The sequence below is a fragment of the Xenopus tropicalis genome, chromosome 4 (assembly GCF_000004195.4).
Source record: "Xenopus tropicalis strain Nigerian chromosome 4, UCB_Xtro_10.0, whole genome shotgun sequence".
NCBI classification, from domain to species: domain Eukaryota; kingdom Metazoa; phylum Chordata; class Amphibia; order Anura; family Pipidae; genus Xenopus; species Xenopus tropicalis.
The window spans coordinates 60,911,086-60,923,727 of NC_030680.2; the positions used below are offsets into that span (position 1 = coordinate 60,911,086).

General features: G+C 37.7%; 1 protein-coding gene across 2 annotated transcripts in view; it reads right to left on the reverse strand.

Annotated features, from left to right (window-relative positions):
- wwp2 (WW domain containing E3 ubiquitin protein ligase 2) overlaps positions 1-12,642 on the reverse strand; it is a 52,627-nt gene that overhangs the window by 37,830 nt on the left and 2,155 nt on the right. For both annotated transcript variants that reach the window (XM_012960385.3, NM_001097372.1), the window contains 1 exon segment: positions 9,978-10,057. In XM_012960385.3, coding sequence (XP_012815839.1) covers positions 9,978-10,047 — 70 coding nt within the window. In that variant the 5' untranslated portion in view covers positions 10,048-10,057.

Consider the following 12,642-nt stretch of genomic DNA (forward strand, 5'->3'; position numbering starts at 1 on the left):
GCAGTGACACAATATAGTAATATTACACTAAGCTGGTATTTGTTGTACTACAATGTTCTACAAAATCAATACTAATTCATTTCAGCACCCCAGTGATGTATTTTGCAGTGTGACACTGACACAACCTGAATCGTTGTGGTAATGCAGTGGGACAAAGTGTGACACTGATACAGCTTGGATGAATGTGGTACAGGTACGGGATCTATTATCTGCACTGCTTGGGGACCTGGGGACTTACAGACGAGGGGTATTTCTGTAATTTGGATAACCCTACCATAAGTCAGTGATCCCCAACCAGTGGTTCAGGGGCAACATGTTGCTCACCTACCCCTAGTTACCCACAAGTAAAATGTGCTGTTTTTTATAACATGGGATTGAGGAATCATGAAACAAACAGAATTATTTGCGGATAATGAACAATCTGACAAACAATATTTTGGAGCTTTGTAGATAATAGATTCCATACCTGTACTGCAAAGTGACACAAACACATGAATCAATGTGATACTGTAGTGTGACACTGACACAGCCTGGATATATGCAATACTGCATACTGATACAGCAGTATTACAATGATACAGTATGACATTACATTGTGCAGAGTAACACTTCACCCTTTCAAAATTGCTTTGTGGCAGCACAACTCACTTTTGATGAGAATCTGGTGTATGCAGTATGCCCAGACGGTTCACACAGCCAACAGCAAGCCATCACATGGAAGTTTATGTGCAGACAGAATGCAAGGTCTGCATAGCTAATTCTCTTATTGTAAATTTAATACAGTTGGATTTAAGAATTTTGGAATACAATATTGTTTTCATCCTATGTTTCGGTTTGTTATTTCATTATCAGTTAACATCATTTCATACCTATCTTCTGGCTTGCAATTCTACTAATACTAAAGGGATACAAATAACAACAGAAAATTCAGTGAAAATAAAACCACATTTTAATGGCTCAAAGATTTTTTCAAGACATAGTACATAACAAATTTAAATGTATACTATACCACACAGTGACAGGGTACATCCTAGTGCCTCTCCTAACGCGTTTCGCACAAAGTGCTTCATCAGAAGCTCTGATGAAGCACTTTGTGCGAAACGCGTTAGGAGAGGCACTAGGATGTACCCTGTCACTGTGTGGTATAGTATACATTTAAATTTGTTATGTACTATGTCTTGAAAAAATCTTTGAGCCATTAAAATGTGGTTTTATTTTCACTGAATTTTCTGTTGTTATTTGTATATTGGTTCAGGGCCTATCAGTGAAATATAAAATGTGATTTCCTTTCCCAAATTATATTGTTGCAATTAATACTAAAGGGACCATGTTCTTGCAGAAAAGCATCCTTCAATTCTTCCTCTCAACAAGGTATTAGAAGTTCCATATTGCCAAAACATATTTTTCAAATTACAGAAACAACAACTCTTGAAGCTAAACTCTACAGGAGGCCTTGATCAGATTTTATGGGTCAGATTTGATTTGATCTTGTCATGCAGCACCACGCAACAGAAAGCAACAGCACAAGATTTTGTAGGATCCTACAAAATCTGATCTCCACAGCTGATATGTCTTTACATTGGATCAGACAAAATTGGATGGTGTCTATTGTTCATGCATCTACGTCCAACAGTCATTGTATTTCGGTGACAAAAAAAAAAGTCTGTCAGACACCCTCAGATTTTATCCCGTCAGATGAAGATGCAGCAAGCAGTGTTCCCTTTTGACAGGTGTGTTGTATCGTATGGCAATCCTTTCATGTAGTTTACACATCAGATTTTTCTCCCAGTATTATATAGACACCATATCTTCTGCTGTACTATATATATATATATATATATATATATATATATATATATTATACACACACACACACACACACACACATACATATTCTGTGTACAGGATTAAAGGGCAAGTAAAGCCATAACAATAAAATATTCTTTGACACAAAGGGAAAACATTTAAACAGTTAAATCTAGGCCCAATCCTGGCCTAGTAGTACTTGTGCATGTACTGTGCTAATTGACACTGTATGTCACTAATGTAACTAGGTAACACGGATGTCTTTAGCAGCCCCAACTAATGCTAAAACTAGTGATGTGTGGGTCAGCAAAAAAATCAACCTGCACCCTAACCTGCCCCCTCCCAACCTGCACCCAAGTGACCTGGAAAGCCATCAGTGACTTGACCAGAGAGGATACGGCAGGCAGGTTCAAGTACATAAATAAGCCAATGGCAGGTAGGCAGCAATCGGAAGAACTGGGGAAAGCAAATGTCGCTGGCAGAGGGTGTCTGTGGGCAAATTTCAGCCCTCCACCCAACCGCAAACCGCTAAAGGTGTGCTTTGCCAGTCTTAACTAAAAAAAGAATAAAGAAATATGTTTTCATTATATATGTACTTTTTGTAACATTTTACAGGTAAATGCACAAATATTACTAATAAAGTCTGTAAAGGTTACAGAAATAAAAACCAATATTTCTTTTTTTAAAGGTATGGAAAAACTAATTTCTACATATAGCTAAATATAAACTGAAATTAATCTCAGTTGTTCACCATCTTAGCACAATGTACAAAGCATCTAAGAAACTAGCAACTGGTTTAAATGTATAAACACCATTTAAATGTGTGCAGCAGATTTAGCTCATAAATGAGAGATGCACAAAATCCAGGATTCAGTGCAGAATTCAGCTGAATCCCAGCACTTTTTGGACAATTTGGATTTGGTTCAACTGAATAATTAATGTTATACGATTTTAAAGCTCTGGACAACTGAATCTGACAATTTTTTATCTGCAGCTGACCTGAGTGTACACATTAAGGATTAGATTCAGTTTAACTTTTAGCCAAATATATTGTAGCAGATTAGTCCAAAAGTTATGAATTATTAATTAAAAAAAAGAATAAGTTACTTGCATTTTAACCATAGCATTGATTTGATGTAAAGAGAAATATTCACTATTGTGTTTGTTCTACAAGAGACATAAGTAAGAAAATCTTTAAATACTTTGACCACTGAACGTTAGTATATAGCTGATACTCTAACACTGGAATGCTTGTCAGAACTCCCCAAGTAACAGTACTGCAGAACACATAAAATGTTGTGCCAAACTGGCAGTTTTTCACTCAAAATTAAAGACTTGAGGCCTATGTTCAGTTCCAGAAATCTTTTCTTATCACTTGTTCTTACATTAGTCATGACAGAACTAAGCAAAGCACTAATGTAAAAAGCAGTTTTTAGTATAATGTAGATAATAATATTCAAACAACATTTTTGACATCAATTTTTTGTTTAATTTACTGTAATTATTTTTTTAAAGTTTTTCTGTCTGGCAATGCCTCTGCATTCTGATTGGTTAAGAAACTAGATAATGCTTAAAGGAACAGTAACACCAAAAAATGAAAGTGTATAAAAGTAACTAAAATATAATGTGCTGCTGCCCTGCACTGGTAAAAGTTGTGTGTTTACTTCAGAAACTCTACTATAATTTATATAAATAAGCTGCTATGTAGCCATGGAGGCAGCCATTCAAAGGAGAAAAGGCACAGGCACATAGCAGATAACAGATAAAGCACTATAGTATTCTACAGAGCTTATCAGTTATCGGCTATGTAACCTGTGCCTTTTCTTCTTTTTTCCAGCTTGAATGGCTGCCCCCATGGCTACACAGCAGCTTATTATATGCATTATAGTAGTGTTACTGTAGCAAACACACCAGTTTTACCAGTGCAGGGCAACAATGCATTATATTTTTATTACTTTAAAGCTCTTTCATTTTTTGGTGTTACTGTTCCTTTAATGGAGAGATGCATAATTGAATAGTACATAGCAAAGGCCATATGCAATGCTGCTCTATGCCACAAGGTAGCTTTAAAGCAGTATTTCTTGAACTTTTTTTTGTGAAACACAGATTACGTTCAGGAGTTAACTTTATGATCTGCAAATTAAATTCAAATCCAATAGGCAACTTGTTTTAACTACTATTTTTCTACTGTAGGAATAAATGGCACAGAATTTATGTAGAACATCATCTCCAAATCTTCTGAGTCCCAACTCATAGATTACGAAACAGTGCTGTAAGGTGAATTTCCCCTAACTACAAGATACCTGAAGAAGGGAAAACGGCATCCCAGAACCATGGATCAGACACTTAACCAAACATCAAGTGCGGGCATTAATGGTAATGTAACTAATTTGGTACATAGTTACGTTCGCTGGGAAAAAAAGACCACAGTCCACCAAGTTCAACCCCTTTCAAATGAACCCCAATGCCCATATAAACACATGCTTTTACATACCTAGCTATACACTCACATATAAAAACTATATACATATAAATATATACAGCTACTATCTCACAAAGCAGACTGAAATTAAAGGCAAACTATACCCAGAATGAATTAGCCAAAACATAGTTTATATAATATTAAGTGGCCTACTAAAGAATCTTACCAAACTGGAATTTATATATCTGTAAATGTTGCCCTTTTATATACAGTATCTTTATATCCTTCAAAGATTACCCGACCAGAAATAATGCAGTTCTAACTGTAACAGGAAGAAGTGTGAGAGTAAAAGACAGAAATGTGTCGATTGGTTTGTTTGTGTGCACCGTTAATCACATGTGGGGGGTGGCCCTTAGGATTTAAAACGGCAATATGCTATTTAGGATTTCCGATTACCTAATGGCACATACTACTAAAAAAGTACATTTTTATGAAAATGGTTGATTAATATGAAGCAGGGTTTTACATATGAGCTGTCATCCGCAATATATTTAACTGTGTTATTTTGCATTGGAACGCAGTCAATTCCACCAAACATCAAACTCAAGTGAAAACACCCGGCTTTAATCATTCAGTTTAGGTATGTCCTGGAATCCAGTTAAGTGAAGTAAAACAAAAATCAAATAAATGCCAGTGTTATGTAGGAGGACTATTTTCCAAGGTCAGCAACTTATGGCTAATACATTTAATATAGCATTCTAATAGGACTTCACTTGCAGGTTCTGGTTCTCACAGTCCTCCTTCTCTAAATGATAACAAAATGCATGCATGACAAGTACTCTATACCCCAGAGCGCTTCTCTCTTTTGGTCCACCTTAGGGGTTTAATAATTCTGAACCATGAAGATAATTCTGAGACATGAGAATGCAAGATTTAGTTCTTAATGGTGAATCTCCTTACTACTATTTGCAACAAAAAACTAAATATATTCTGTTGGTTTAGGCAGTAACATCATACAGCACTAGCCTATGCCTGTGTTGGGTTTCTAAGCCCTGATAAATGCAATTTATAAAGAAGGAGGGTAAATTAGCCAGAAGACTGAAAAAAAAGGGTAGTAAGCATTAGAAGGCAAGGCTGGCATACATAACTTGTAACAGGTGGGCAAAGAAAAACAATCATTTGACTGATGCTAATAATGAGGAGGAGGTTAGGGTTATGCATGAGTTTGGCATTGATAGAAATGTGTAAGGGCTCATACAGATGGGTGTTTAACCCTACGTTCCCCTCTGGTGGTGTTCTCCTGCGTTCTTCCTCAGGGTGAAACGTAGCCCTTTCTTCCCTATTGTGAGGCACATGTAAGCGGCGAGTGCAGGTGGAACACAGAATGTTGCATTTCACCTGTGTTCGGCGCTTACATGCACCTATGTAAGTACAGCGGGATAGTGAAGTTTGTTCCTGCGGTGGAACGTGGGAAGGATCCACCACAGGGGAATGCAGGAACAGACTCTTGTGAGTATGAGCTCTTACACATGAAATGAAAATCAACTATGTACAGCCAGCAAATCAACCAACCACCTTAAAATAATATCCTAACAAACAATGATTACAGGAAAGGAAACAAGGAAGGAAACAAGTGGATTACTGATCCCTGCTTGCAAATGCCTGTAAAATGAAGAAAGGAATAGGAAACTGCACAAGCCACATTAATGCTAAAGTGCTCAACAACAAAAGACTAAAATGCTTTAGCCACCAGTACAGCATCAGCATCAATATAAAAGGATTTGCATCTCTGAGACCTAGTATGTTGACAAAAGAAGACTGAGAACACCATCCAATGTTGTAGTGACCCAAAACTATTTATTGCATACATAAAAACCCTACATCTTAAAACTGTCTTTCTCTATCCATTATTTGTGCTACTTTAATTCAATATTCCTATGCTATACTGACACCTCCTGTCTCAATCCGGTATTGCAGTACTACAAAAACTGCCTTTTTCTTTCAGCCTTGCATTCACTGGTAAAGTTGAAGCCTTCTTAGTCCTATACTAAAGGTTTATACCAGCATTTCTACAAATTAGAATGTTAATTCAGCTTTTTCCCCATGATTACAGTGAAATTATAGCTGGGTTTTGAGTTGCTTCCACAAAATTGTGTCTCAATGGACCAATTACACTTGTGTTTTGACGTAACACTTGTATTTTTGGTATGCAAGTAACATCTTGAATTTTTAGAGAGTGAGAATCCTAGAGCTACAGCCAGGTGCAGGGTGATGAAAGCGCCAAGCTTCCCCATTTTCAACTGGTTAATTAGTCCACCATTCATTAGAAGAGGCAGAATGGACAAAATGGCAACCTTGTGGAAGTACAGAAGTGTGTTTGGACACAAGTAAAAAGAAATTCTGTCAATAAGCACACTCCACTCCTTCCATTTTGAAGTGTTTGTAAATTACATAGTTACATAGTTACATAGGGTTGAAAAAACCCATCCGAGTAAACCCAGCACACAACCTATACACTCACATACATAAACTATATATACAACCAGTAATACTAACTGTAGATATTAGTATCACAATAGCCTTGGATATTCTGCTTGTTCAAAAACTCATGCAGGCCCCTCTTAAAGGCATTAACAGAGTCTGCCATTACCACATCCCTAGGAAGGGCATTCCACAGCTTCACTGCCCTCACCGAGAAAACAACCCCAACCTCGACAGTCTAACCTCATAGCTTAACCCTTCCATCCCCTTTACCAGTTTAGTTGCACGCCTCTGCACTCTCTCCAGCTCATTAATATCCTTCTTAAGGATTGAAGCCCAAAACTGCACTGCATACTCAAGGTGAGGCCTTACCAGGGACCTATAAAGAGGCAAAAATATGTTTTCATCCCTTGAGTCAAGACAGCACTTTATTTGCTGTAGTAGCCACAGAATGACACTGCCTGGAATTAGACAACTTGTGATCTACAAAAATCCCTAGATCCTTCTCCATTAAGGATACCCCCAACACACTACCATTCAGTAGATAGTTCGCGTTTATATTATTTCTACCAAAGTGCATAACTTTGCACTTGTCAACACTGAACCTCATTTTCCATTTTGCTGCCCAGTTTTCCAATTTTGTCAAATCGCTCTGCAAAGCGGCAGCATCCTGCATGGAACTTATAGTTTTGCACAATTTAGTGTCATCAGCAAAAATAGAAACAGTACTCTCTATGCCCACCTCCAGGTCATTAATAAACAAGTTAAAAAGCAAAGGACCAAGGACTGACCCCTGCGGTACTCCACTAACCACACTGGTCCAATTAGAAAATGTTCCATTTACCACCACTCTTTGTAATCTATCCTTCAGCCAGTTCTCTATCCAATTACAAATATTATGTTCTAGGCCAATATTCCTCAATTTGATCATTAACCTTCTGTGAGGTACTGTATCAAACGCTTTAGCAAAATCTAAGTAGATGACATCAACTGCCATTCCAGCATCAAGGTTCCTGCTCACCTCCTCATAAAAGGTGACTAAATTAGTCTGGCAAGATCTGTTACACATAAAACCATGCTGGCACAAACTAATAGTATTGTGAACTGCAATGTATTCAACTATCCTATCCCTTATTACCCCTTCCAGAAGCTTTCCTACTACTGATGTCAGACTAACAGGCCTATAGTTTTCAGGCTGAGAACGAGATCCCTTTTTAAATAACGGCACCACATTAGCAATTCGCCAGTCTCTCGGCACCATGCCAAACCTCAACGAAAATGACCCCTCCTTTCTTTTAGTGGCTGCTGCTTCTTGATAAAGCCTGCTGAAATTAATACTGACACTATATTATTGAATTCTCAACAAATGCAAATGTACCATCTCTGGGACCCACTATACTGGGGATGGCATTTTGTTTAGTTGTAATTGCTGTATTTTCAGCCCTAAAACACAGACCAGACTTCTCACAGAGCTCCAGAGGATTGTGCTACTCCTTATTTCCTATGGGAACCACCCATGGAGTGTAACTTATGTATTAGTTACAAATAGATACTGGGGATCCAGAGCATTTTACAACTTTTTTATGGAAGCAATGTAAAAATGTATATATTAGTAATGATAAGCCGACACATACACCAATGTATTTGGTAGGGATTTTTAAATAAAAAAAAAAAAGTTGGGCTTTTTTGGGTTTTCAATGAAACAGAAGGTTTGCAAACAGAACTGCTGTGCTAAACTGATACTGCCTCCTGTTGCCGAGTAGTGCAGCTTCATGTGGAACTTAAGTCATCTTATCACATAATGAAGGGTAAAACAGACACTGTTTGCTTCTATTCAGTACAGCTCTGCTAAACTCACACTGCCTGCTTCTATCAAGAAGCATATAGTTACACCAGCAATGTCTGCTACTACTAACTAGTGTATAGTTACAATGACGCAGTTTGATTTTATTCAGCAGTTTAAGTTTACATACCTACACATGTCATTGGTTCCTGAACTGTGGGTCTGAATCCCCTGGAGAGGCCAAGAGCAGTTACTGGCAGTGGAGTTCTCAGGTGCATGATTTGTCCCTCAAGACCTTCACCCTCTGGATAGGTCCTGCACACCTCACCTCACCCCACAGATGTACACAGTTTACCTTTGTCTTCCATTCCTCACTCTAAAATATTATCAATAGGCCCCATCTGGGGGCAGGCCAGATGCACCCCCAGCACCTTGCCAGTTAAGCCACTAGTGGCTGAAAGGGCACCCTGAAGGCCAATTAGGGTGACATTTATCAAGAATATTTTGGTAAAGTAGAATAAGGTTCTCAGTGTATGATTACATATATCAATTCAAGTTTTGAAGCTTAAACCTATAGAGTCTATAAAGCTCATCTCTATGTTTATACAAAAGAAAGAAATATTCCTGGAAATGTGATTTAAAAATGATGCAAAAATAGTTATTGACCTAATATTGTTTTTGTATTTATTCATTCATTTTTATGTTGTTTTTCTTTTTAACCCACTGATATCAAGCTATCAAGAAGGCACACATCAAGGAACTAGCAAGAAGCACAAATGGCAGCACCATGTACTGTATATAAGCCAAGGATATGGCACACTATCTAATTTCATTGGACCTGTGAATCACTTCCCAACAGGGGCAACACAGCATGCTGAATAACTGCCTAGATAAATTTTCTGCAATTAGCTGTGCCTGAAAATCCATCATATACCAAAAGCAAGGTTTTCAGTTTCTAATTTGTTAGGAATATGCTAAGATAGGACTGCTATACTGAGGTTGGCATTTTGTTCTGCTCGTTATTCCCTATGGGAGCCACTCAAACTCTCTGACAAGTCAATGCTGTAAATTAGGGATGCTCAGAATATAATTTCCACAATGTGTCATCCTCAGAATATTAGGTCCTAGGAATGTGCCATCCCCAGAATATCAGGTGCTAGCAATTGTCAAAGCAGAACTGTTTACTGCCAGTGAGGAGTTAGCTTAATAGTAAAGAGAGTGCAGACCACTACTGTCTAGCTGTGCAGTGATATACTGACACCAGCAGCTTCTACCAATTACTGCAGTGTAACATGGACACATATGACACCCATCAGCTTCTATCCATAAGTACAATAAGTACATAAGTACAATACTATGATACCAATTTTACAATGCACTCGGACGTCCCTTGGATAAATATTGTGGGACCACCTCCCACACAACAAGTATACCTTCCTTTACGATGCCTACTGTGTAGTGACACAGGCCCTTTTTGTTACTTACCTTTCACGCTCAGCTGTAATTTTTCTTGGGTAAATCCATCACTAGTTTGATTAGAACCTGATGATGCCATTATATAAAACCTGCAAAAAGAAAATCTATATTACTTTGTTATCTTTGCACCAACATGATTCACTCCACATTCCAACACATTAAAAACTGACAAGAATGTTTTACTTTCGATTTCCTATACTATCACCACTTACTGCAGCCCTCATTTCTGCCTTTCAACAACATTTTCTGTGTGTCTTCATACACATTCAAACAAGTGATTTTTGGAGATATAAGTCACAGTGAGATAAAAGTAGAATGAAAACATCTTTGAGGTGACCAGGCACTGGCAGAAACTATCAATGAACCGCTTCCTAATTAATTACATAGTGATCTAACAGATCAGTGCAAAGTCTTGTTTGTTGAGGACTGCATCAAGCTATGAGTGTAGTAGATTGGCGAGGAAGATAATGCAATCCAAGTGTTGGCCCAAAAGACAATCAAATATATGAGCCGTATAGGGAGGTGCATAACAAAGTTGGCAAACATTTAGCAACAAGATACATGCCCTAGATTATTTGCACAGACCAAATGACTCCTTTAAAGGAAAGAGAAACCTAAAACACTAGGGTTGCCGATATGTCAGGCATTACCCAGTAATCGATGACACCAGACATTCATGGGTTTACTCCATCCATGATTGAATGCTGCCATGGATAGCCAGGAAACGAAAATTCCAGGAAGTTGGAATTGAATTTTCAATTTTTTTCATTACCATTTTAGGTGACCATAAACGGCACTGACTGGTACACTCTCCAACTGAAAGCACACAGGCCAAATAGAAATACATAGGACCACACATGGCATAGCCGCCTTTCTACTAATTCAATCAATCTTGCAAAAAGCACAAACTACTGGAACAGCATGAAGTGAAGAGAAGCTGATGCGCCATGAACTGTCACAAGGTGCACTGGCAGATTTAATATTGGTGGGCCATCATACACCTACCAAAGGTGAGAAAGGTCCAGGAGTTCGGCCCAAAACCTTGATTTGTTTGCACCAATAAAGGATATTTTTGCTTCTAGCCCTGTGAGTGATGTGTCTATTTGATATCTACATTTTGGTTTCCACACCTGGTACCCAGGCAATTGTTGATTTAGGAGAGTGCCCTTTCACTATTATCCTACTAATCATTTGTAAATATATGGCCATCTTAAGGACAAGTAAAGGTATAAGGTACCACTACCTCCCCAGTAAGGGCACAGTAAACTTCTGCTTGCATTTGTAAATAGTAAGCCCAAGCCCTGTACTTTTTCTCTGCTTCAGCTGTAATGCACAGGTTATACAACCTTGGTGGTCAATGGTAACCTCATATATTTTTCAACAAATGAGTCCTGGAGCTCCGTGACCTGCTTAGTGAGTAATGCAATACTTATATTCATTACAGAATCAATGAGAAATTACACAATTTTTATTATACAGTCGGAATGGTCTAAATCCGGTTTCAGTTTAAGATTTGGCCAAACCACAGCATTTTTTTTGCAGGATTTAGCCAAATCCTACATGCCAAACCAAGTCTGCGCATTTCAGTCACATGGACAACTGTACATGACAATTGTCTTTTTCAGAGATTATGCAGTTTCTTTAAAATTCATATGAATTATAAAAATGTAATGTTTCAGTTCAGTATTAAAGGAACAGTAACACTAAAAAATTAAAGAGCTTTAAAGTAATAAAAATATAATACACTGTTGCCCTGCACTGGTAAAACTGGTGTGTTTGCTACAGTAACACTACTATAATTTATATAATAAGCTGCTGTGTAGCCACAGGGGCAGCCAATAAAGCTGGAAAAAAGGAGAAAAGGCACAGGTTACATAGCAGATAACAGATAAGCTCTGTAAAATACAATAGTGTTTTATCTGTTATCTGCTATGTGCCTGTGCCTTTTCTCCTTTGAATGGCTGCCCCCATGGCTAGATAGCAGCTTATTTATATAAATTATAGTAGACTTTCTGAAGTAAACACACAACTTTTACCAGTGCAGGGCAGCAGCACATTATATTTTAGTTACTTTTATACACTTTCATTTTTTGGTGTTACTGTTCCTTTAAGTCAAGTTTTGTGTTGGATAAAGTACAGGTATGGGACCCATTATCCAGAATGCTCGGGACGTGGGGTTTTCTGGATAAGGGGTCTGTAATTCAGATCTCCTACCTTAAGTCTGCTAATAAAATTATTTAAACAGTAATTAAACCCAATAGGATTATTTTGTATCCAATAAGGATTAATTATGTCTTAGTTGGGATCAAGTACAAGGTTCTGTTTTATTACTACTGAGAAAAAGGAAATCATTTTTAAAAATGTGAATTATTTGATTAAAATTGGGTCTATGGGAGATGGCCTTTTCCTAATTTGGAACTTTCTGGATAATGGGTTTCCAGATAAGGGGTCTGATACCTGTACCAGGCAAATCCAAAAATAATGGATTCTGTGCATCCCTTCAACACAGCAAAAGTATGAACAGGGAGGACAAACATTTCAATATTGAGTTCTATGATGCATAAGAGGAAGGAGCCCATAGTTTACAATGGGTAGATAACATACAGACACAAAGGTTTGGGAATTGGCCCTTAATTGTTCTAGAACTCAAAATGGTAGAATCAGAGTTTCTTTT